At 37.6% G+C, this 25885-nt stretch overlaps 1 protein-coding gene across 1 annotated transcript in view; it reads left to right on the top strand.

Annotated features, from left to right (window-relative positions):
• The first annotated feature begins 337 nt into the window (after nucleotides 1–337).
• Nucleotides 338–25885, top strand: part of KAT6A (K(lysine) acetyltransferase 6A) — a 43599-nt gene continuing 18051 nt past the window's right edge. Inside the window, exons 1-9 of the mRNA XM_008938442.1 lie at nucleotides 338–384; nucleotides 498–1268; nucleotides 19002–19110; nucleotides 19586–19701; nucleotides 19962–20043; nucleotides 20822–20957; nucleotides 22666–22979; nucleotides 24169–24287; nucleotides 25381–25496. Coding sequence (XP_008936690.1) covers nucleotides 666–1268; nucleotides 19002–19110; nucleotides 19586–19701; nucleotides 19962–20043; nucleotides 20822–20957; nucleotides 22666–22979; nucleotides 24169–24287; nucleotides 25381–25496 — 1595 coding nt within the window. The 5' untranslated portion in view covers nucleotides 338–384; nucleotides 498–665. The remainder of the gene's footprint in view (nucleotides 385–497; nucleotides 1269–19001; nucleotides 19111–19585; nucleotides 19702–19961; nucleotides 20044–20821; nucleotides 20958–22665; nucleotides 22980–24168; nucleotides 24288–25380; nucleotides 25497–25885) is intronic.

Raw genomic sequence — 25885 nt, 5'->3', positions numbered from 1 at the left:
TTTAAAGTCGTTGTTGTAGGTTGCTGGATTTTTTTTTTTCCCCCAAATATTAATCTAGGTTGTGCTCAGCAATTATTTAAAACTTGGAATAGAATTTATACTGACTTATGGATTAAAATAAAAAGGGCACACCTTTTTGCTAGGTTATATGGAGTAATTTAAATGTCACAGCATGTTTTTATCAGTAATGAAGATAAAAGCTTAAGTTTTTGAAGTCAACATTTCAGAACTGTAGTAGTGGATTAAACCTCTGCTATATATTTAATGAATTAATGTTGGCTGCTATTTTTTTTCTAATTGTTCTTTGGAAATGTCTCTCCTTATTTTGTTCCAGGCTTGATGTTACAGTTCTTCTGATTCTGAGTTTGCAGACCGGAAGCTGAGGTAAGATATGCTGAAATCTTTATACATTTGTGGAAAAACTTTCTCTGAAGCTGTTATGGGATTTGTTGGAAAGAATGAAGAAATTTCTAATTGTTTTGCTTTCCTCTCTTCAGTGAGAAAACAAATAATGTTTGACAAGGGAGGAGTAATTCAGAGCAGAAAACGTGTATGCTATGGTTAGCTGTTTTCCATCATTCGAGAACCTATTTTCTCATCGTGTGAATCTTGTTCAGCATTGGGATAAAGGATAACGACTCTATGGATATACAGAATTGTTCACCATGGTAAAACTCGCCAACCCGTTGTATACAGAGTGGATTTTGGAGGCAATCAAAAAGGTAAAGAAGCAAAAACAGCGTCCTTCAGAGGAGAGGATATGCAATGCAGTGTCATCTTCACACGGTTTGGACCGTAAAACTGTTCTGGAACAATTAGAGTTGAGTGTTAAAGATGGAACTATTTTAAAAGTCTCCAACAAGGGTCTCAACTCCTACAAGGATCCTGATAATCCTGGGAGGATAGCACTTCCAAAGCCTCGGAATCATGGCAAGTTGGATGGTAAACCAAATGTGGACTGGAATAAACTTATCAAACGGGCAATTGAGGGCTTGGCTGAGTCTAGTGGCTCATCCTTGAAGAACATTGAGCGCTTTTTGAAGGGTCAGAAAGATGTGTCTGCATTATTTGGAGGTAGCGCTGCCTCCATTTTTCACCAGCAATTACGATTAGCTGTCAAACGTGCTGTTGGCCATGGTAGGCTCCTTAAAGATGGACCTTTGTACCAACTCAATGCTAAAGCAACCACTAATGCTGATGGGAAAGAGAGTTTTGAGTCTCTTTCCTGTCTCCCTCCAGTGTGTCTCCTTCCCCACGAAAAGGATAAGGTAAGACCCAGTTTGCATGGGCATTCTCTTGTGATTGATGAAATGTGTCAATACAGAGTTGCAATTTGAGGTCAATGATTCATTTAACTTCCATCTTGTAATTTAGAAATTACTAATATGCATTTAGGATTTACTGTGTCCAAATTTCTAAGCATGATCAGAGGAAGTGTAATAGATTGTACTTTGGGCTTGAAAACTGCAGACAACCTACTGTGTGAAATTTGTCTTGATGCTTCTGCACAGTGGAGTTGAATATATGATAGCAGGCTTACGATACTTACGTTAGCAAAGTAGAGGAAGTAAGCCTCCTCACTTTAAGGTGAGGTGAATTTGTGAAGCAAACTTGAGATCATTTCTTATTTTCATGTTTTTATTTGACTGTCAGTTCAGCTTACTTTAATACAGATAACATGGTGAAGCACTGATCAGCAATTGCCACCTCATGTTGTCATAGAGACTTTTTTGTTCACAATGAAAAAATCACCTTCTGTCCCAGAACAGCTTTGTTGTGAAATAGGAAGAAAGGTGTATAGTACATAGCAGCTGAAAAGAAGAGTAAAATCAGAGGATGTAGAGAGCCTGGAAATGCTGGAACGAACGCTTACAGGCTTCTATTCTTTCATGTGCGTAGCCCCTCCGCTCCCCCTCATCTTAAATATAGTTCAGTGTACAAACCAAAGTATTTTTCTGTTGTGTTGTTTTATTTTTTTTTTGCTTTTATCCCCTTCTTTCTTCCATCCTTCTGCATGCCTATAGTCTCTGATGCTACACTCCAGCCTCAGGATGAAGTAATTGGAGTGAAATTCATACCCTGTCAGTATCTTTGCTGTCCTTGTGCTATTGTGGAAGCAGAGTGAAATGGGATTCTGTCTTTGTTTATTAAAGACTAATTTGCCAGTAATTCCTATCTTTGCACTACTAGTCTCCAGGACTTCTGGAATGTGAAAATTTTTTCTATCCATAGTAGATCAAATTTCCAACACTGCTGAAGAATATTTCTTGTTGTATGTATCCTCTTCAAAGATTAGTTATTTCAGTGTGTGCTGCTCATGTTTTTTCAAGTAAATTCCACGTTCTGGTGAGAAGGTTGCTTTATCTTCTATTAGGGTTTCAAGGCGTAAAACTATTGTAGCTGTCTTCCTAAAAAAAGAAAATTCTGTACAGCTGCTTTATCAACTTTAGTGAAACTTCGTTGAAGTTCTAATTTAACTGTGGATGCTCTACTGTAGATGGAGTATTTAACTAGTCAGAATTGTGTTGTGGGCTGGTGGAATGTAGGCAGTAAGTATTTCTAAGCTGTAAATTCCAGCAGCTTCCTCTGTCCTTTTTTTAAGGATTCTGTCTACAAGTGTTTCCTATGTACCTCTCTGACTGTAGCTGTAATGAAAACAGTATAGCTGTAAAATGGTATGAAAATTGGATGTAAACAAGCCTGGCACATGAGACAGCTGGATTGAGAGTGGTAGGAACAGTGGAAAATATTAGATATGCATATTATTATTAATACAGTACGTTTTGCACCCTAGTCAGTCTTCTTGTAATGTGCCGAAGCTCAAGACCAGCTTGGTATTCTTTCAGATGAAGTCGTTCCTGGTGTTTTCTTAAAATGTGAAATATCATAGTGGTGAATGATAATATGGGCTATCATAAATACTGAATTTGGTCTGGTTTTTGGTTGGTTGGTTTGTCTGGGTTTTTTCCCCTCTGGAAAAATACGGTTATCAAGTTCTCGTGTGCGCATAAATATAAACACACGCACACGTGTATGTAAATGTGGTTTGGGCTGTTATGCTCCCTAATTCCTTTGAACCTGCTCAAGTCTGAGCAGCTTGAACAGTAAGAAGGTTGTTAGTAACATTAGAATGCACAGTAGCTATAGTAGAAATTTTGTAAGGGATTTCTTCAATAAATTCTTCTTGGTCTTTGTGTGTGTTTTAAACTGGTATCCTAGATTTCTGCTCTTCGTGTACGATCTCTGTGCTATGTAACCCATGTTGAGTTTCATACTAGTTTCTTCAGTAATTTTGAGGATATGATATTAAATTGTCTATGTAGATTTTGACAGCCTTAATTGGCAGGCAAATCAGTGAAAGCTGAAAGATTTACAGGATTTTTAAGATGATTTGGGTTTAGAGTTTTGTTTGGTTGTTTTTTTAATGGAGACACTATGTGATAATCTTCCTTCACTCAATTATACAGGTGCAAAAGGCTTACTATCCTGTAATAATTTTCTTGACTTGCCAGGTACTTGAAAGCGGTTAGGAATTTTGGGGGATTTTTTTGGTTGGTTGGTTGGGTTTTGGGTGTCTTCCCTGTTTTTTTCTTTAATGGAATTAAGTACAGATTCTGTGGGAGTATTGTGACAATATTTCTCTTGCTTCTTAGAAGAATCTTGGCAATAACATGAGCAAAAACTCAACCTCCCAAACCTGAGAAACCCTAAAGATCTGTCTAATGTTAATCTTTCTGTCCTTCCACTGTTTGGTCTTTAATATCCGTTCAAGTATATCCAAATTTATGAATCTTAATAAAGGTGGAATGTTTCTTCCTTTCATTTGTTCAGGTATTGCTTCCACTCAGCTGCAAGTGCTTCCCTGTCTGTTTGATAGTAGTGTCACTTTGTTTAGATGCCTAGAAGTGAATATTCAGTTCTGGGTCTTTTCCTGTGTATTATGAAACTGAGTACCTTGCAGGAGGTCTATAAAAGTTGAGGCTTGAATTTTGTAAATGACATAAACATTAAGCAGCACTACAGAAGCTTTGTTTAGTGAATATTATTTGGTTTGGTGGTGTGGTGGTGGTTTTTGTTTGTTTGTTTTGGGTTTGTTTGTTTTTATCTTGGTATTCTTTGAATACCACTTTCTAGCTTTCAAGGCCAAAAAAAAGCCTGGCAAGTTATCATGGTCTACCAGGTAGTAATGACATGCTGCTGACAACATGGTTTTGAAAACCCTGACCTTAAAATACTACTTGGATGAAAATAAGCAAACAGGAAAAAAACCTGCTGATGGGCAGACCTTAGTGCTGAAATTTGCTTGTCTGTTAGTGACAATGGATGGCAAAAGAAGAGTTGTCTTTAATTTCAGTTTTTAGTGCTACATATGCCTTCACTCGTGGGCTTTAGGGAAGTGACCGTTTCTTTCTTTTCAGTTTCTGTAGGTTAGAAGCTAAAATGGGAATTGCTGCTAAGAGCTATTTTTGCATTCCTCATGATGTTTTGGAGTTAATGCTTGACTTTTGTCTTCCTTCTATGGTAGGTGACGGACTGGTAAGATTTACAATACCTACCCCTGTTGTGGAAGGAAAGAAGGGGGGTTGGAGGTCACAAATTGATGCAATACCTAAAAGCAAAGGGCATTTATACTGAAATTGTAATGAGAGGTAAGATAGTTGACTTGCTGCCAGTTGGCTATGTATCGGGCAACCAGTATCCCTTCAGCATGGTTGGAAGTGAGGAAGTGATGTCAAACTTTCCACATTAGGTCAGCCAAAGACTTGATAAGCATGAAGCAGCAAACGTTCAGTGCTGAGTCCACCATCCATCAGTGACATCTGTAGGGAATGATCCATATTGTGCAAACCAGACTTTAAAAGTGATCTAACTGTTACAATGCAATTTCTACAATAAAGCCCTGATTAAATAGGCATGAAAGATTTCTTTAAAGTGTAATTGTCACTTCTGTTTCATGTGTAACTGGTATACTTTACTGAAACAGGATTTTTTTTTTAAAGTTTTTTTTCTTGAGGAAAAATTGCTGCATGTTACTACATACTCAGAGTAACAGTTTTATTTCTTGAAAATTCATACTAATTTTTTTTTTTTTTTTTTAATATTTTTCCTAAGGTGGGAGAAAATATTCTTTGGTGGTGCTTTGTAGACCATACTTATCTTTAAATGGATGTCATGTATCTTTAGATAGCTGAGGGCAAAATTTTTTTTGTCACCTTTATAAAAGCTAAACAGAATAAATAATAATACTGTTTTAACATTTACTGGCTACTGAGATGTCTTTGGGAATAGAAAGGCTTAACACAAGCATGCAGAAGAAGACTTTGAGTATCTTGATGAAAGGGATATTTTTTCCTGGGATATTTCTTGATTGGTTTTTCTTGTTTGTTTGGGTTTTGTTTTGGTTTAATTTTTCGTTGTTGTGCATGATCAGGGCAGGTGCTATAGAGATGAGTTAGGAAGTTAATCTTGTCCATACTGACACTGTACATCTCTGCCAGAGGTTACCACAGGCTTTACAAAGATAAAGCAAGTGGTGCTTTACTCCTAAGCTGCTGTGGTTTGTAGCCTGATTTTATTACTATCAAATGCAATTGTTGGTTACAGTTAGTGTTCTGTGTTCAGCTGATACTGGAGAGAGGGAATCTCCAATGAAGGAACACAGAAGGCAGCATAGGATGGTAGCCTCTTTCATCTTCTCTGTTGTGAACTGGCACATCATCAGAGGCCTTGATTCCGTGCTATTGAGTTGGCTGTGCAACCTGCTATACCTTTGTTTTACCTGTACCAGTAATGCCTTTATTTCTTTGCTTACTTTTTGGCACAAAAGGTGAGTTACATTTGCCAGACAGGAAAGACTGATCTCTCTCTCTTATAGGCACATAGCTTGAAATTAGTCTATTTGTGCCTTTGAAGCCTGAAAAGTAACAAATACCTGATGCTTACACATGGCTATCAAATGAATATTATATATTTAATTCTGAGAAACTTCCTGAGTAGTTGTGTGCTGCATCTTCAGAATGCTGGGAGAAAGGATTACAGATTGCAATACTTTAAGAATCTTTTTTTGATCAGAAACTTTGAAATAGATAACTTTGCCTTCCCCCCGCCCCCGCTATTGTTTTTTTTTTCCTGTTTTGTTGAAACAGAATTGCTCACTGAACCAGTGTTGGTCTAGAAAGCCCTGGGTTGTCCTCCAGAACAGTTCTCATTGGTAGAGTAGCCTTTATTTGTAGGGCTATAGTGTCTAGGAATTCAAGTCCTGTTGTGTTGATAGTGGACACAAGTATAAATGAAAAGCATCTTGTTCTAGAAAGTTGGCATTAAGTGTGAGGTAAGACAGTACTCATGAGATGGAGAGCAAAAGATAATACTATGTAACAAATAAAGGCCTGTTTCTTCCACAATTAAATGGAAAATACAAATGATATTAATTGATCTCCATTTGCACTTTCCTTGAAACTGTCTTTTATGTCAGTTAAAACTAGGTATGGCTATAGCAGCCTTTTAATGAGTATCTTAACAATACAGCTGACAGGATGAAACCAAAATTCTTAAAGTGCCTCTTGGAAAAAAAATGTGGGAAATTTCTATGACTGAAAAATAGAAGAGTATTTAAAGCAGATTTCCCTGTGCTGCTGTCTCACATGTTTCCTTACGGCCTGTTTCCTTGCTTTGTGTTGCTGCATATATCTGCTGGTACTTGTCAAACACTTTAACTCTGGGTTATTATACATGCAGTGTCTTTTAGGCCTTCCCTCTTGCAAATAACTGTTCTGGATCCCAGTGTGCACTCATGTTTATCACATGAAGCAAATCTTCTTGTATCTTTTTAGAAAGTTTGTATGTTTTGAGGCCATCATAGTTGTTTGGAAGGACTTTAGGTATACAATAGTTATTGCTATGTTATGCTCTAGGTTAATAACTGTTAATTCTATGTCTTAAACCAAAGGACAGTCCCATTACTGGTAAGGAAGTTGCTTGTGGATTGGTTTGAATGAAGTATGTAAATGATCTGCAACCAGAGCATTCTAATTGCATTTTGAGAGCTCACCCTTGCTTTTCAAGCTTTGGCTCCCAGCTGGAGGAGGATTAGGATTCACTCTCTTCCAGCTGGTTCTGTGGAAGGCTGCAGTTCTGTCTAAAAAAAATTGTCATTGATAACAGATGGGCTCCATCTGTACTCTGCAAGTCTGGAAACTGGTGCTAAAAAATTACTTTGAACTTGATTCATTCAATTAGTGAATAGGTGAAGTAGCTCTTTCTTAGTAACAGGGAAAATGTCAGGATATCAGAAGTGTTACTATCATGGGTAGCTATGAATGGATGCTATGAGACAGTGCATTTAGGCTGAAATGATGTGAGATGGTACCAAGAGGGGCTTTGGCAGTATTTGGAGTAATGGTAGCTTAGAGGCAAGGTTTGTGACTGTGTGAAAACATCAGATGTTGTGATGAGTACCAATGTCAGTGGGTTACTGCTGTGGAGTAAGTGTTTTTAATGACATTCTATGGCAGAGTTTCAGCAGAAGCTAAGTATAGGATACCTGATTAGAAAGGAGGAGACTAGTCAAATATGTTGTTGGCTGGATCACTGTTGTTAGTCCTTTCTGTCCTGAAGATTATTGACAGGGAATGATGCCTCTCTGAAGTTTGGTTAATAAAGGAACCTTATTTACTACAGAGCTTTAAAGTGTTGTCAGAGAGGAGGGTGGATGATGGAGAACATTGCTAAATAAACAACAGCTTGATTCCAGTGTTAGCTTTTTTATGTAGCAAAGGAAGAAACAGCAGAAAGAATGAGGGCAGATAATTCTGTCCCTACCCTTCTCCTAGTTTACCAGCAATTTAATCTGAAGTCATAGCAGTGGTCATAAAAACAGTTTAAAAGGTATGAATATGAAATGAAGTAATGTAATTTTAGTTGAAATATAGGTTCCATGTTCTTAAAGTAAGTACAAATATGCCATCAATAGAAAATCTGGGAGATAAATCCTCTGTGACAGACTGCCAAGCCCTTTGACCTCTGTGGAGTAGGTGAGTAGGAATGTTTTATTCCTACTGCTTTGTTAAAAAGTCTCAAACTAGTTTTATCCTAATGAGTTGTGATAAGTCATGTTAGTCCTCTTTCCACCTATTTAGGTTTTCTTCTCAGTTATTGTGTAAATCTGACTTAATTTTTCCATCCTCATCAATTTTTTTTCTGACTGTGGGAACACCTTTCCTTGGAACAGCTGCTAATACTGCTTCAGGCATTGGATGAGAAATTGTAGCTTATTGCTTGTTTCAGTGTCCAAGAATCTGGCAGCCTTTCTGTTGTTACTGCTCTTATGGTAAGCCTGGACTTGTAGTGAGATTGGACACCCTTCTCCCTCCTTTTTTTTTTTCAAAAAGAGTGACCCTTGTAACAAATTACAGATCTTGGTACACAACTAAATACCTGCTCAAGTGTTACTGAAAATATGAGAATGAATCTTTTCCTTTTCTGGAATCTTTGCTTTTAAATCTTTATGAGCAAGTTGAGTCGCAATTCTGTGTTCATGCATCCTTGTGTAAAAGGGAATTATGTCAAAACTAAAGGTGTTGTGAATGATAAAGGCAATTGCTATTTCTATGCATTTTTTCCCACTTTTGTTAAACGGCCCTAACTCATCTTCGAAGTCCAGAAAAATCTCTGGTTGATACAGCTTTTAGATGTGTGTGTACGTCATTTAAAATTCTTCATCAGCGTACAGCCTCTCCCAGACATGGGATTTCTCCGCAGTCTTTGAGGCTCAGTCTTGGATATTTAGTAAGGACATGTTTTGATTGGAGTGCTGGATCTCTGAACTTGTCTGGACTCATAGTGAATTCCTTGAAGGTGTGTGTGGAAGGCAAGTAATTCTGCTTCTCAGTGTTACAATGACTAAGCCTCAGAAGCTGCTGATTATTGAGATGCATACAAAATCTTTAGCACAATCTCAGGAAAATGTAGATGCACTCACTTTATGCTGTTGCAAATTTATTTATAGATCTGTAAAAATACAGCGACTGGCTGTCTTACTTCAATACAGACTTCACCTGGCTTTGCAAATTCAGAGTAACTGTCTCTCAGCAGCAGAACTGTTTGGGGTTTTGCCACACTTGCTGTATAAGGCTGTTCATGCAGGAATGATCTGTGCTGGTGCAGACTGCATGGGGTACAGGGAAGGAGAATAGCACTGAAGAAGGACTGCAGGTTGAGAACACGGGACTTGGTTGACTCGTAGTCTCAAGAGCATTATATTAAGCAGTGGATTTTGACAGTGAAGAATTATATGCAGGGTGTTTTTTTTCCTCTCCACTCTTGTGTTCAAGGTGGCAGAGCTTCAAAATATAACTAGGACTTGGTCCTATAGTTGCACTTGTGTGGGCATCCTGATTAAACTACAAATAGCAGCCTTGTGTCAGGTATTTTTAAAATGCACTAAATTCCCATTCACGGTTCCTTTTGTGCCTTCTCTGTTATGCTTATGTTGGCCCCTGCATTGTGTTAAATATTTTTGTTCATTCATGTTTGCTTTCTGTTTTCCCTTCTTTAGGGATGCAGCTAATGTTGAAGTAAAGCAGTGCACAGTATTTAAAGGTGGCATAATTACCTATATGCACAGAAGTTACTTATGTGTTTACAAAAGTCTCTTCCCTAAAGTAATTTATTTGTAGAAACCAAAGTCAATACAGAAGTTCTTTTTTTTTTTTTTTTTTTGTGAAAACCAAAGTATCACGGAATGAAAACTGTTTCCACTGAGAGGAGTTAAGATTTTAGTTTGCTGTTAATTCAAGGAGTGTTTTGCTTTTGCAGCTGTGGAAGTCTGTGACTTCTTAGAAATATTATTCCATCTAAAACTGAGTTATATAATCATCTGTTACTTCTAAGCATCCCTTATTTTCTTGAAAATTTGGAAGCTATGGCAAAGTGTAGGAGAGAGCTTTCAGGATATGGCTTTGGGGTAAAGAAAACTTCAGTTAACTTGAACTGCCAGGTTGCTGAATCAGTGTCAAATGAAGGGATTTTCTTTATGCTGCAAATAAAGAAATTTGAGCCTCCCTTTTTCCCCCCCCCCCAGTCTGCAGGCAGGAAGTCTTGGCATGTGATTCTGATTGTGACGTACAAATCTTAAATTGTTATAATTCTCTGATTAGAGGACTCCTTAGCTCTGGAATGTTATTTAACAATGACTGTCTAAATATTTCCAACTGATATTCTGTAAAGTTCTTATAATGTGCATGTCTAATAGTAAGGCAATTTCTTCGTTTTGAATGTTAACCCCAAGTAGTATCCACATAGCTTTTTTCTGTAGGTTTCCAGATGTCACAACCACTGCATAGAATTCAGCCTGTATATAGTGCCACTGGTATCTAAGCTATTAATCTTCATACTTCTCTTTACTCCTGGAGATGCATTTTGGGTATTCATTCCATGGTAATCGTTCCTCTTCAAACAGCAGGCCTTATTTTGAATGTCCTTTGATTTTTCTTTTTCAATTACTCTTACGTTTCTCTTAGGAAGAGGTATGTATTTAATGCTTGTCATGTGTTCTGTGTACTCAACCTTTTCTCTCGTATACTTGTTTTAATACAGCCTCATTAAAAGAAACCTGAAACCACTGCTGCCACAGGTTGATGTCAACAGTATTTCCCAAATTATGCTGGTTTTGCTATATACAACAAATTGTAAAATATGTAAAATTACTTTGATAATACAATATTCATTAGTTCTAATTTTATTGAGATATGGAACTGAAGCAGTTTTCTCTTCCAGCCACTGATCCATAAGGCATGGAATAAGGCTTTGTGATGCACTGCTCATTGAAACATGTTTCCTCATGTTTTAAATAATTTTCTTCACATGGTGTAGGTTGTACTTCCCCTCTGGCTTTTTTGATTCGTCTACTTTTTTGAGCAGCTTCAGCATTTGAGGTAAACCTTTGTAACAGCACGGGCTATTCTGAAGTAAGGAGTAATGGTTTATCACTTCTTTAAAAACAGACACCTACAAAAAAAACTTTACCCAGTATGAGTTATCAGAAGCCATCTATCAGTGCTCCTGGATGATAACTTCCTAGACACATGTACTGTAGTGGGGATGGCTCTGTAAATACTAGTTGTAGTAGATTTTCTCTCTGGAGGGCTCATATTCGGTATGTCTTAAAGAGCGAAGCAGGAAAAAGAGAAAGGGGGAAAACAAACAAACAAACAAAAAAAACGCCAAAACCAACCCACGTTGTTATGAGTGTGTGTTTCTTTATCTAGCTTTAATTTTACACCTGTTTGATTACAACTGCAGTGACTGCTACATGCAGGTGTGTGATGATGGGGCAAAGACAGTCCTGGTGACTAGTGAGCCCCTGATGGTGTTCAAATGTCTGCAGGAAGTAAAGTGCATTTAGGTTACTGACAGTGACTGCTGTGACAATACGGGCTACAGAGTTGGCTGGGAGTTTTGAGGAGTTTCCTATCTCATGACAAAGCAGATGGATTGGCCAAAACTGAGGTTTTAAATTATTTTTTTTTCTCCCTGCTTTTTCTATAGGCACTACTCCACGGTTTTCTTTAGAAGGGAGTACTGAATCTATATAGCACATTTGGTTTCTAGACTTTCTTTGTATAATTACAACATGTGCTCAAGGGCTGGAAGGCTGTAAGACACCGTCAGTCCAATTTGTTCTGGTTCCCTCCCTCATTGAATCTGGTGACATCACACAGATAGATGTGCTTGCGAGAAAAACAGCAGAAGGAGTTGACAGTGGGCCAAAAATTTGCAGTGTGAAACTGAGCTGGCTGCTTACAGTCTTGTTTTCATGAATCTTTCATTGTGTGTTTGCGTTTTTCACTTGCCAGGATGTTCTTTGCTGAACAAACACAACAGCAGTGAAATCTCTCTATACTTAGCATAACACAGTCTCACACAGAAGCTTTTCAGGAGTAGCCTGATTTACACATTCAAACTTATTCCAATTTAATAAATTGTTCTAAACCACTTTGAATTCTGAGAGATTCTTATTCTTTATTCCCCCAAACTGTAGCTGATTTTTTTAAAATGTGTTTGTTTACAGTTTGTCAGAGGTGATAAATACAGGAAACACTGAAGCTGTGAAGGACAGTCTTTGATCTGGTTCTAGACAGCGTTTGCCTGTGGACGTTCAAATAAATGTATGTCTAGAAGAGATAAGAAAGACTATCTTAGACTGTTGCCGGTACAGAGCTGCTCTAAAATTCTCTTGGATTCAATAAATTGCTCATGAACTTCCTGCGGGGGACACATGAAATAGTTTACCTCTTCCCTGAAGAATTGTATGAATGTTCCAGTTTTGCTTTCACATGGTTGCTTTCTTGAATGATATAGGATAGCCACTGTTAGATGAGGCCAGCTGGGGGGCAGGATTTTTTTTCTAAAGTGAAATGGTATATACTTTCTACTCCTTGTTCACAGAGAAGTATTTTATATTCAAGAAAAAAATAAGTTGCAAGCCAGCTAATGAAATTCATTGCTAAACTTTGCTAGTCAATAACCTATAGATAAATAAGAGAGAGTGATTTATAGTAAATGTAATTGGTCCTGTCTTCTAACGTTCACAAAGAATACACAGCCATTATAGTCATATAAGCATTTTGAAACTACCTGTCACATGGCTGGAAAGCATAAGTAATCATATGAAACTATCATTTAATCTGAAACAATTCAGATCTGAACTAACACAATTAATTCCCCATAATTTGTATACAGGTCTGCAGGGGCCATGGTAATGCTGTTTTTTTTTAATGAAGAACAAAGTATATTACACTAGAACTAGTGAAACAGGATCATAGGAGACTACTTGATGCAACATTGTGTGGCAGTCCTGGCACTATCGTCAAAGTTTGGCTATTTGATTATTTGAATGAACTTTACTTCTAAGTTATCTTTTCCTACAAATAAGGTTTCCTCTGGCTAATGTCCTATACTTTGCTGAAGCTACATGAGAATTTTGGTGGTGAAGTTGGATAGAAGCATGTGCAAAGTGAATAGGAGCATAGTTAAGTGCTGTTTAATGGTATTAACTGACTCGCAAATATGAATGTAGTGAAGATATGAGCGAAAGAGAAGCATGCAAGTGAAAGTGTGTGGACTAGGAAAGGAACGTTGAGGTTTATCCTTAATGAAGCAGGATGGCAGCCTGATATAATACCTCAGACACAAGCGTACTTGGTTGTACGTGGTTTTTTATGCTCACTGCTCTTTAGTACCATGTTGTTGCTACATTACAATCAAATTCTAAAACATTTCAGTAAAAGGATCAGCTACCCTGGAATGCACAGTTGTTTCAAGTTTTCCCTTTAAAGTCAAACAGATAAAGGAAAAATAATTCTTCCTTCACTGGTGCCAGTTAACATCCAGTAGTAGTGCAAGCACACAGTTGCATGAAAGCAGCTGAAATGCCAATGAAAATATTGGAGTTGTTTGGTTTCAGTATAACTGCGGTGTTGAAAATGAACTCTAGTATGGAAAGGAAAAATGTTATTTCCTTTTTACAGCCAAGAAAACCAAAGCAAAGACAAGTGGAGATTATTATTGTTGTCATTGTTGGTAAGACAGAGGTGTCCTTGCTGGCCAGAAAAAAAAAATGAGTGCACTTTAGGGTACTGCTCTCTGGATTAAGGTCTGCTCCAAAGGAAAATTTAATTCCTTGGTTAGTAGGTTATGTAATTCATGCTCTTGACAGATTGTTGTGAGGGAGTGTCTCTGAGATTGCCATCCGTTATAAAATGCTAACTTTGTGAAGCACTTATTTAAAACAAAAAAACAAAGACTTGGCTTCTTGAAATTCTTGACTTGTTTTCTGCTGTGTGTCTTCCTGTATTAACCTTTCTCATGGAGGACGAGGGAGCAAATTAAAGGAGCAGGAAGTTGACACATTCTTCAGGAAGTAGTGGTAAAACCTTCAGCTAAAAGTCTTGGAGAGTAGCAGGTAGATTACATATTTTAAAAAATGTAGGACTGCAGCTCAGGAAATTTTCATTCTGATGGCATTCCACTGATTGAATAAAGATATGTTTATAAAAGATACTTTTATAAATCTGGTATGGTATTCCTGGTTGTGGGTTTTGGTTTTTTTTTTCCAGAGGCAAACTGACTTCTTAATGTACCAGACTTCAACTTGTAAAGTGTGTCAGATAATATAAGTATATAATAATAATATAACTCCTAAGTTTTGATTCCCAAGAACTACAGCAGCTTCTTGCAGGGGATTGCACACCAAAAAAAAAAAAAAAAGGTAATAATGGGTTTGAGACAGATAAGAAGGAACAGTGGGTCAAAGTGTTTGGTTTCCACTTAGAAAAAAAAAAAATACTGTATTCTCTCAGATCAGAAAATCATAACGGAGGTCCCAGCAACATTCACTGGTGCTAATAATGTAGCTTACACTGTTGAATTGGTGTTTGCTTGGTGCTCTTTTTGGGGTGTGATGATGTTAGTGGTATTTGCCATCAGGAGAAAGGTGGTAGCTCTCTAAATATTGTTGAAAGGACATCTGTCAGACCTTTGATCAGAGCCCTTCTGGAAATTACATTGCTTGACATGTCACTCACTTGTTCCTATACAATGTAGTGGGTGTTATCGCTGTTCGTTGCTGTTGGCTTTTCTGTGCCAAAAGGAGTGAAATTGCCATCAGTCTTAATTCCACTCTGTAAAAACTATTGTAATGTGCTCTGTATGCAATTTAGCAAGTTGATATTTTAAAGTGACTTCTACAAAACCTAACTATTTAGACCAGCAAGATATGACTACGCAGCTGATGGCAAAAGGATCAATAGCTTCAGTGGGCAAGAGGACCAGTAGTATCCAGAAGTGTCTCCTGTCACTTGTGAAACATCCATTCTTGTATGAATAAATTGCATGTATTTGGTAAGAGATTCAAATGTGTGGGCGTGTGGAAGTCATCTAAAACTGTATCAAACAATACTTATGCTAGAAGCTAGCATATAATTTAAATTCAAGTCTGGGCCAACAGGTGAATTTTGAGGTAGTGTAGTAAATATTGCTTCAAGTATGCAGTAGGTTTAAATGCACAATATTTCTTTATAATACATTTGGACAGTCAATTTTTAAATTCCTTTCAGTGTTCTATTCTTTGAGTAATAAGAATACAGGACTGCAGTGTTCAATGCCACTAGGTAAGAAGGTATTGGCAAAAAGGATGTGTTTAATACACTGTTGTGGTTTGAGGCTTGGGGGTGGGACAGGTGACAGCCAGGACCCTGCGGGTCCCCGGGGGAGGCAGTTATTCCCTCCCCCTTCTCCACACTCGATAAGGAGACGCGGCGCAGGAGAGCAGAGCGGGGCTGCGTGCACGCAGTGCTGAGCAACCCTGCGCCGGCCGAGGGCGGGTCCTGTATAGCTTGGGTTTACTTTGTTTTCCCTCCATCTTTGTGTATATATCTACCTCCCTTCTTGCTTTCTGTTACCTGTTAAATAATATACTTTATTAACTTCCAAATTGGTGCAAAGACTCTCTTACGCCTGACTTCCCTTTTCATCTCCCCATCTGGGGGAAAACTGAGGGGTAGGGAGGGGGAGCACAAATTCTGCTCTGTTGGGTCCTGCCCTGAGCCCTTAATCAGAGACAGAGCATACATCTAAGCTGTTAATTGCTGTTTCTTAGGAAGATGTACAGAAGGAAATCTTTAGTAAGCATCCTAAAGGCTTGACATATTAGTAGCATCAGCTGTTGGCATATGAACTGTAACTCTGGGGGATTTTTAAATGGAAACTACTTAGGGTTGCCAAGGAGGACCATCTCCTTGGCGTCATGTGGTAGGATTACCTCAGTAGCTTTTTCCCAAAACAAAGAAGAAACGTTCGTGGAACATTTTTATCTTTCTTATGTTTTTAGAAATAATTTTATTATGTTTTGAAAGAAAAGCCCTGCTTAGTACTCTTTGCCCATGAATACATTTAAAAGAGCTTGTCATTATCTATACATCTGCTGGCTATGAGTGTCTTTTGTTTTACCTATATTACTTGACTTGTGTATGTAAAAGAATCACTGAGATTGTTATGTATTAAGAGCAAGGAAGCACTGGGTGTTTGGAACATGGTTTCTTTTTATATTTTTTTAAGTCTTCATTTACTTAATTATTTCTTCTTTGAATGGGTAACTTCAAAGCTCACAGAAGTATGTAGAGTAATATAAATGTTTTTGTCTTAGCTTGGTTGTCATCCTTGACCCTTCTTCTGTGCCATTGCTTTTTTAAAATTAATATATCAGATGTAAACCTCAGCGTTTGATAGTGGAATTTTAATGTTACACTGGCTCTTAACAGTGAGGTAAAAATCAGTAAACCCTGTCAAAAAGTAAGATTTAGGTGTGGATGCATGAAAATTGTAACGGAACATTCAACAGTATCAAAGTTTCACTATTAGAGTAAATGTTTGGTTTTACCTTCTGTCTGAAAGATTGTTACATTGTAGCAATGTTTTGTTTTGTACAAAGTACAATGTAGATTCTCTATGAAACTATCTTAAACTTGGGCTGATATGGGAGGAAACTGAATGATTCTGGCATGTGAAATTATGTTCACCAAGTCCAACGGCAAAACACAATATTGTGGAAGTTGCAATTTATTTAAAAGAAGCTGAAGTTTTTTTGGGGGTGGGGGGGCAGGGGGGTGTTATTATTTAATTTTTATTTATTTATTTGCACTGGCTGAGCTAATATATGACCAGATATAAAGGATGAATGAACATGCCATGTTGAAATCTAAGGGAGTCTAAACCTTTTTACTGCAACTTTGTGGTGAATAAAGATCATTGCATGTCTTTCAGAGAGAACCAGTAGATGCCTAGACAGCAATCACTGCATTCTGTAGTTCTCTTGCTGATCTGCTTGTTGACATTTCTCAAAGAATTTTCACTGAGCATTTTCTTATCTGAAAATGGGAATAATGGTGCTTATCTGCTTTGTGTAGTACTGAAATGTGAATAAAATAACAAAAAAACACCAGTTTCTATTCTTATGGGAAAGATGACAGTTAATAATAACTTATTCCAAGAGCCATTAAGAATTCTTCAGGGAAAAAAGAGGTTGAAAGTAGGAAGAAAAGTGGAAGTTTCTTACAAAATGGAAGGTAAAAGTAATTTCTGAAATCTTGATTCCAAAGAAATTAAAGCACTAACAGACCCTTACATACAGTCAGTCCCCTCTCTGTGTTAAAGGAGGTTGGGGGTTCCCTACGCAGCTGATTTTAGTCAACATTACTTTGGTGACTGACTGGAAAGATTCTTCCTGTGGAAGTGAAAGTGGGAGTTTCCCCCTCCCAAATGGATCTTAATGATTTGTGTGCTTGGCATAACTATACAGTTGTCTTGTTTTCTCCTTTTCTCAAAAGGAGCAGACACTGGATTCCTTCAATTAACTAACTCTATGAATGTGTTTCAGACTGAAGTAGTTCAATGGGCAAGTGATTTCATATTCGTTTGCACTTCTACATTGTCTGGGATTTACCCAAAGGCTAAGATAAATACTTGTTTCCAGAATGAGGAGTGTTGGGCTTTCATTCCCAAGTAGTCATCCCACATTTTGGCTTATTTTGAAATAGCAAATTTCTTCAGGTGTTCTGATTGTTTGCATCTGGTGGGTGTTTTAAGGAACACACCTCAGTCTGTAAGTATACTGGATCTGTAAACTGACGTAAAGATACAGGTTGAAACCTCCAGTTTCTGTATTGCTGTGATATAAATCAACCTGATTTCTGCAATAAACTATTCTGGATATAGCTGTTGCTTTGGCTTAGCCTGAGTAAAGATTCTTTGAAGTTCTTCTGACATGTGCTTCCATACGATGACTAACAATATGTGTATACGTAGCTGCATAAAACACTCTGAAAAAAGTAAGTGTGAAAACATTAACTGTAACGTGATAGAGGTATACAAAGTGTGTCTGTAAACTTAGCATAATATAACATTTTTCATGTTTTCAGTGTTTTAAATGTGATTTTTTTTAGCATACAATAATTTTTTAATTAAATTTTTGCTTACACTTTGGCTTTGAAAACTGTAAATTACAGGCTTGTCTTGGAAAATGCGAAATTGGATTAGAAAGAGTTTGCTAGATTATGAAATTCAGCTCTTAATGTTACTGGACGTGAAGCTATCCTTTCCCTTTCATTAGTCGATCAAGTGCTATGTTAAAACAATCAGTTATTGCACTTGCTACTGCGTTGAGGAGACTGTTGTAAAAATGTCAGTCCTTTGGTTTAAAAACTTCCAGGCCAAATATATTGTTGGCTAGTTAATATCTATTTGGTATTTTTCTAGTGTTGAGCCTCATCTTAAAGGCATCTTCTTCCCTACATAATGTTTAACTGTCCTGAACTTTTTCAGAGAGAGCAACCCTTTTTTCCCCTTCTGCTGCATTTAAGTGCTAAACAGCATACTCACATAATTTCTTATAAGAAAATTTTCTTTTATTTTCATTTTTCATAACCATGATAATAGTTGTACAGCTGTTGTAGCTGTTCCATAATACATTTTATTCCAGGTAATGTATTGAAAGTGCTTTTGGTGGTTACAGTATCATTAATTCTGGATGCCTGATGGGAATTTCTAAGACTACTGTGTTCAGGGGTCGTCTGTGCCTTTTTTCCACCACAGAATCACCTCATAGCTCATTCCTTTGTTGACAAGTTAAGGCACCAACTCCTACTAACTTTGCATTCAGTTCTATATTAATTTATGTCCCTCTTTCACAGCTTATTTTTCCTAGTTTCCCCTAGCCCTGGTGTTCTGTTTCCTTTGTACCTGGGATTATATCTCTTGTCTTTGGAGTTCTAACTTCTGTTCAGGTTACAGTTAATGCAGTGTTTTCTGGTGAGAACCAACTAAAATCTGTGAGAGGCAGTGTATGTTACATACTGTTTTTGCATGTGATATAAATGTCCATGTGATTCTGTGTATTGTAATTTGCTTGAAATACTCAGTGCTTTTATTGTCTGTTTTCCTCACAGCCGGTTGCTGAACCAATTCCCATCTGCAGTTTCTGCCTTGGTACAAAAGAGCAAAATCGGGAGAAGAAACCTGAAGAGCTCATCTCTTGTGCTGACTGTGGCAACAGTGGTAGGTGACCATTTACAGTGCTGCGAGTAATAACTCTATCCACTTGAGATAGAAGAGGTTGGTATAACGATTGCTCCTGGCCCATACGTATGAGGAGTATGCATCTGTGGCACGTAATACAGTTAGTTCAGCTGAATCTCATGCTCCCAGAGGGCAGACAGTTAAGTCAACCTAACAGAAATAGTTCATTTGGCTGCTGGAGGGTTCTTTTAAAATGTGGTAATGATGATCAGTTTTATCGTATTTCTCAGTGCAGTTATGAAAAATTATCTTGGTGTTCTTTTGTATGTTTGCCCACTGCTTGCTATCTAGGGTATTGTTTTTGTGTTATAAGTAGATAAGAATAGAAGCACTTAAGAGTCTGTCTGGTTAACCAAAGTTCTGTGCGGGAATAAATAATTTATAAAGTGTGAATCTGCAAGCAATAACAGCAATGGAATTGTTTTACTGGTACAATTTTCTCCTTTTTCTGTAGGTCATCCGTCCTGTTTGAAGTTCTCTCCAGAGTTGACAGTTCGAGTGAAAGCCTTGCGATGGCAATGTATTGAATGCAAAACATGCAGTTCCTGTCGAGATCAGGGCAAAAATGCTGTGAGTACAATGGAATATGGAATGAATGAAGAGATATCAGTCTTGGGGATGTTCTGTTCAACTACAAAATAAAATCATTCTAGAGTCAAATATTTGAAGCTTTCATTTGAGTCTGGTAGTCTTTCTGAGACCTGTGAAATACTATGAAACGTCTATTGTTGAAAACTATGTGCATGGTCTCTGAAATGGTGACAAACTGGTGGAAGTCTTGATGCTGATGCACATAAAGAGAGAATAACTTTATCTGTCTTCAACAACAGGATAACATGCTATTTTGTGACTCATGTGACCGTGGCTTTCATATGGAGTGCTGTGACCCCCCTCTTACGAGAATGCCAAAAGGTGAGGACTTGATGATGAGAAGGGTTGTTTAAGATGGTGTTGAAAGAGATCAATGGGTAGAAAGTGCATCCACATTTTGATCCTTTTGTAGCTACATTTAATTTGTTCTTTAGAGCCCTGTTTTTCAGGTATTAGAATCTAGAGAAAGTTCAGAGCTTCATATCTGGATTTTGCATTTCCTCCTGCTTTCTGAACATTACTGTCTGTGAAGGGTTTTGAAAAAAATCTTTGAGGTTTGAAGGAATAGAAGTGATCCTTGCCGATTAAAATTATCAGCTTCCATTTGAATGAATAGCCTTGTACAAAAGAAAGAGATGGGCTTCTAAGTTTGCGACATAAGCATTAGGGCAGTAGTGAATCCTGGAGTACGACCAAACTTCTCTTTTCTGTCAGAAAGCAGATTATCTGTGAAAGATTCTTCCTTGGTAGTTAAAATAAAATTTTCCTATAAAAGGCGGTTGGAAGTAGTGTAGTCATAAGCAGAATATGGGATGATTAAATGTGGTTTTTTGGGGGGGTTTTCTAATAATGTGCTACAAATTAAAGATAATTCCTGTGTGGTTGTGGCAAGTATATCCGAGGGTGGGATGGAAAATCAACTATACTTGACTTTAAATTGCTAGGACATGGGCATAATTTTTCTTATCTCTGTATGTGATAACTGAGGCATTTGGTACTGTCCCTGCTCTTTCTTTCAGAAGGCCTGGGGCCTGTAATTCTCCTTTTTGTCCTACAGAGATGTCCATTGTATTCCGTGATGGGGACTTGTGTCTTACAGGTATGTGGATATGTCAAATATGTCGGCCACGGAAGAAAGGAAGAAAACTTCTACACAAGAAGGCAGCACAGATAAAACGACGCTATGCTAACCCAATAGGACGTCCCAAAAACAGGTTAAAGAATCAAAATACAACGTAAGTCTCTCTCTAAGGAGGAGTAAGGTGTGAGATTCTGTAGGGCAGTGGGTATTTCTAAAGTGTCTGCTGTACTCTGTGAGATCTCTAGTTTAACAGTGAAGAGTTTTTCATTATTCTTAAATACAGAATTTCCGAAGGTTGCTGTGAAGAGTGCAAGTGCAAGTAATCTTGATGCTTCTTTTTGCCCAGATTTTTGACTCTTTGTAATAACTCACTATTGAGTTTTGAACTATTCCTTACAGAAGAATTTTACTGTTTGTGACGCATCTGGTTTGCTGGATAGCTGCTTCTTCCAGCATAGCTGTTTTGCTTTGCATTTCTCAAGAACCCTTCCTGATGTTTAGAGAAACTAAGTAATCTACAGTGAATCCTATGAGGTTGTTGTTTGACATACATTTAATCTGACACTGCTGCCAGCAAACATTTGGCCCCTTTCTGTTTCTATTCACATGTTTCTGCATTTGTGGAGTGCTCTGTTGTGCTGCAACAGATTGTGTAGCCTTGTCGTGGTTGTTGTGGGGCAGCTAGTCATCAGGGAATTGGATTTGGGTGGGCAGGAATTGTTTGGATAACTCTTTAGACAGGGCAATATCCCTGAATTAAGATTGGTGTGTAGTGCTTGTTGTGATGCAGCACTGTTGACTGTGCAGGGGACAAAACAATGAAGGAGCGTATCACAAGAACTTCTGGTTTGGGCATCAGATCAGCTTAAAAAAACAAAGTTGAACTACCACTTGATTCTAACCAAGGGCACCAGAAGATGTTCTGGGAAAAAAAACTTTACAAAGTTTAATGCTTATGAAAACCTAGAGGGAATATCTCTCTTAAACGTCCTATTTTTTTTTTCAGTCTGTATGTTACCTTTGCTTAGAGAAACTTGCACCTCCATTCAGAGTGGCAAAAGGAAAGCTAGTTATCTACTATTGCTGTTTTGTCTCTTCTAATTTTTATTTCATAATTCATTCACAGGTTTTTTGCCTTTGTTCTATCATTTTGCTTACAAAATATAGCCACAGAACTATGCAGATAAACTTAGTTTGTCTTTTTAGGAAAAAGCAGCCTATTTCTGTCCTCTGTATCTGCAAAGACTGTAGTTAAAGCAAATCAGCTTCCTGAAACAACAGTCGTTCTAGGGCAGTTACTCTGAGAAGTGTTAAATACTTAGTTACCTTAACAGAGTTTTTCCAGCCTGAAAGATGGCAGCTGGTTGGAGACCAACACTGTTTTCTACTAAGATGACCATGAGTGGTATAGTTTCGTAGCTAATGTATGTCTTGTATGCATTAACTTTCTGTGTAGCTTTTATGACAATTTCCTATCAGTACAAAAACTTTGATAAATGACAAGTGTAAATGTCTAATGACTGTACAAATTGAAACTTTCTGTGCAATGCCTTCATTCTGGCTACTGATTTTAAAATTTACTGTTGAATTAAATTTTGTGAAAGTCTATTGTTTATACTCAAATTAATTTCACATAATGTTCAGTGTGAAGAAAAAAAATGGTACAGTACTTCTGCTGAGATGTTTATAATCCTGCCTACTGTAAAATACACAGGCTCTTGACTGCTTCTTTATTATTAAGTTCTTCAGTTCATGTTTATCTTCTGATAAATAAGTAGGGAAGATGGTAGTCTACTTTGCAACCCAAAACAAACCACTTCACCAAGTCTTCTGACCATACCTTTCCCCTTCTCATTCTTTAGATCAAAAGGCCCTTTCAGCAAAGTTCGAACTGGCCCTGGTCGGGGTCGGAAGCGTAAGATCGCTCTGTCTAGCCAGTCAGCATCATCAGAAGGAGGATACCTGGAGCAGACAGATGTCTTGGACTTCTGCAGAGATGGCAGTGCCACCTTGAAGTTTAACAAGAAAACCAAAGGGCTTATAGATGGCCTTACTAAATTCTTCACTCCCTCCCCTGATGGACGAAAAGCTCGAGGGGAAGTGGTAGACTATTCTCAGCAGTATAGGATCAGAAAAAAGGGTACCAGGAAATCTAGCACTTCAGAATGGCCCACAGGTAAAGATTTTTCACCCTGCCAATGTAAGTATCTTGTACACCAAGAAGATGTTCGAAGGCTAGGATGTTAAAGTGACTAGAATTGTTAGAGATAAAACTTTGAGCTGAAAGTTAACACTTAGTTGCAGTTATCTTTGGTGCATTGAGCAGAATACCAGTTGGAAGAAGGAAGTGATCCTAGAGACCTTTTCCTCTTTATATATGATGGCAAGGTGTGATGAGGGATTAAATGATCACTGTAAGGTAAAATGCCTTTTGGTAACAAAGAGTTTGCAGATAGCCCTAGGAAATGTGGTAAATAATACCACATTTGAAAGAAGTAATGTAGGCAGCGGTTAACGAAAGAAAGAACAGCAAAGTAGAAGTACGAGATGGGAAACAGATAATTAAAAGCAGTCTGAAAGACCCAGGAGTTTTGGATCTATGCTATAGACTTGAATGTTTCTTCATTTTCTCAGCCATAGAGGAGCCTGCTTTATGCAGTCTGGCACCTTCTTGCTGGAGAGCATCCCTTCTTTTGAACACAGTTCTGCTTTCTTTGTTTTCTTTTCTAGCTTAAGACATTAATCTATGACTGGACTTTGATTTAATCTCTGTATGTAGATCTTCCAGTCTTCCTGAATAGTTTCGTAGCTGGAATTGTTCCTAAGCAAGCAGTCGAAAATATTCCACAATAACATACAAGGTTTACAGCTTTAGAATAGTTATGTGAATTAGCCTGGCTGGTGCTGGAAGAACAATAATGTATCTTAATGCTTTGGGGATGAGGTGAAGTGTCTTGTGGGTTTTGTTAGCTTTTTTTGTGGAAGGGGTGTTTCTTGAGTGATGAGCAGAAATGTCCTGGTTTTGGTTGCACCAGATACAAAATTTAAATAGTGGTGATGTTGTTTGTGAGAAACAGGCATAGTAGCAAGTCATTTATCCAAAACTGTCTTGTTGTTACATATGCCTTCATGATAATATGACTGTCTAAACGGTGAGTTTTGGACCTGGTTAAATATATGATAATACTTCTTACATGGTCACAAATCCAGAAGTGGTTTGTCTTTTGTGGTCCCAAATTTGAAGAGAAAATCCCATCAAAAAAACTTGATGTGGTGTCTGAATATAGCCAGATGTTTGTTGCTGCGCTAAAAAAGCAAGCACTCCTCTGTAAATGTATGTGAACAATTTTATCTCTGATTTACAGACAATCAGGATGGCTGGGATGGAAAACAGGAAAACGAGGATCGTTTTTTTGTGAGTCAAGATGTCTTAACTGAAAAAGACATGGAGTTGTTTAGAGATATTCAGGAACAAGCACTGCAGGTAAAGTTAAATTTTTAGTGTCTGGCACTAAGTACCAGATCTGTAAAATAAAATAAATTTGAACAAACCCAAAAAACCTCACCAAACAAGAACAAAAAAAAAAGAAGAAATACAGACTCCAGATAAGTCAGTCTGTCACAGAAGCTGATGTGCTTGTTTTCTGGTGCTTGAGAGTAGTAGGGAAGAGACCTCAGGAGAGCTGAAATCTATAAGAAGTTAAGGTGGGCAAAAACGTAGAACACCTTGAGAGCTGTGGCTTTAATTATGTCAGAACATAAGGCTGTTAAGTAGCTGGTAGAATGTGTGGACTGTTAAATCAATAAAATAATGGGTCTCTGCTAGCAGCATAGGTCACATAGGGCTTCTGGCAAATTAAAGCATTCTTTTTTTAGATACTTTAACTTCTTACAGAAGATAAAATCTTCATTAATTGACAGTTATTTGTTTTCTTTAAAAGCATTTAGTTCCCTTATTTTTAGTTCCCATAAAATATGCAGTTACTCTCAGAGAGACAGGGGAAAAGAAAGTTGTATAAGTGATTTTAAAATATTTTATTTTCTATTTTTATTCTTCTAAAAAATAATTCAAGGTTTTCCTTTTAAGTTTTTTAACTCATGATGGTAAGGAGGTGGCTGTACCCTGACTGTTGTTTTGGTAGATACCACATTCACATTAGTACATACAGCCTTGGAACTAGGAAGACACTGGTGTGTTATGTTAGATACTTGAGTATTTTAGATCTTAGCCTCAGGTGCAGTTTGTGTTTCTGTTACTGGCTATTGAAATAACAAGAAAGGAAATAGCAACCGGTCTGAAAAAAGAAGATTGTACTAAATTTTGCTGTGTGCTAATGCATATTTAAAACTACAACATGTAGTTAGTGGAGGTATGTGATACGACAGTGCTTACTAATTCATCCTTTTTGCTTGAAGTGTGACTGGTACTGGTTTTTAGTGGCAGAAAGCAATGTCTGCATCTTCCTCATTCTCTGAGTTGAAGTAGGATGGATTGTGCCGATAAGAATGTTTTGATTTATTTCAACTTGAAAGTCTTTCACTTGGAAATTCATGAACACTTTTTTCTCCTGACATAGAAAGTAGGAGTGACTGGGCCTCCTGATCCACAAGTCCGATGCCCTTCTGTCATCGAATTTGGAAAGTATGAAATCCAGACCTGGTACTCCTCCCCATATCCACAGGAATACTCAAGGTATGATTGAACATTCTTCTCCTTTCTTCTGCTTTAGTGTTTGTGGGAAGGCTGTATTCCAGCAGGTGTAAAAATCTTAAGAAGAGTCTGTCTGAATGTAGGACAGAAGCAAAATACACATAATACAGATACTTTTCACAGTAGTTAATAGATGTCTTAAGTTCCCTTTAGACTGAATGAAAAAGTTGATAAGCTCTCTGCAACAACCTACTTACACTGTAAGCATTTAAACTGCCACAGGAATATATGATTAGATGGTCTCCCAAAGAACTGACATATTCCACGCTCTGAGGAGGGAGCAACCTCAGCTGAATGACCTGATACTGGGCTGTTATTAAGTATGTAAGTGATCAGAGTGTCAAACTCTACATTGACTCTTCACATGTGGT

The sequence above is a fragment of the Merops nubicus genome, unplaced genomic scaffold (genome assembly GCF_000691845.1).
Source record: "Merops nubicus isolate BGI_N331 unplaced genomic scaffold, ASM69184v1 scaffold28464, whole genome shotgun sequence".
Lineage (NCBI taxonomy): Eukaryota > Metazoa > Chordata > Aves > Coraciiformes > Meropidae > Merops > Merops nubicus.
Note: the sequence above shows the minus strand (reverse complement) of the source record. Positions and strands in the feature narration are given on the sequence as shown.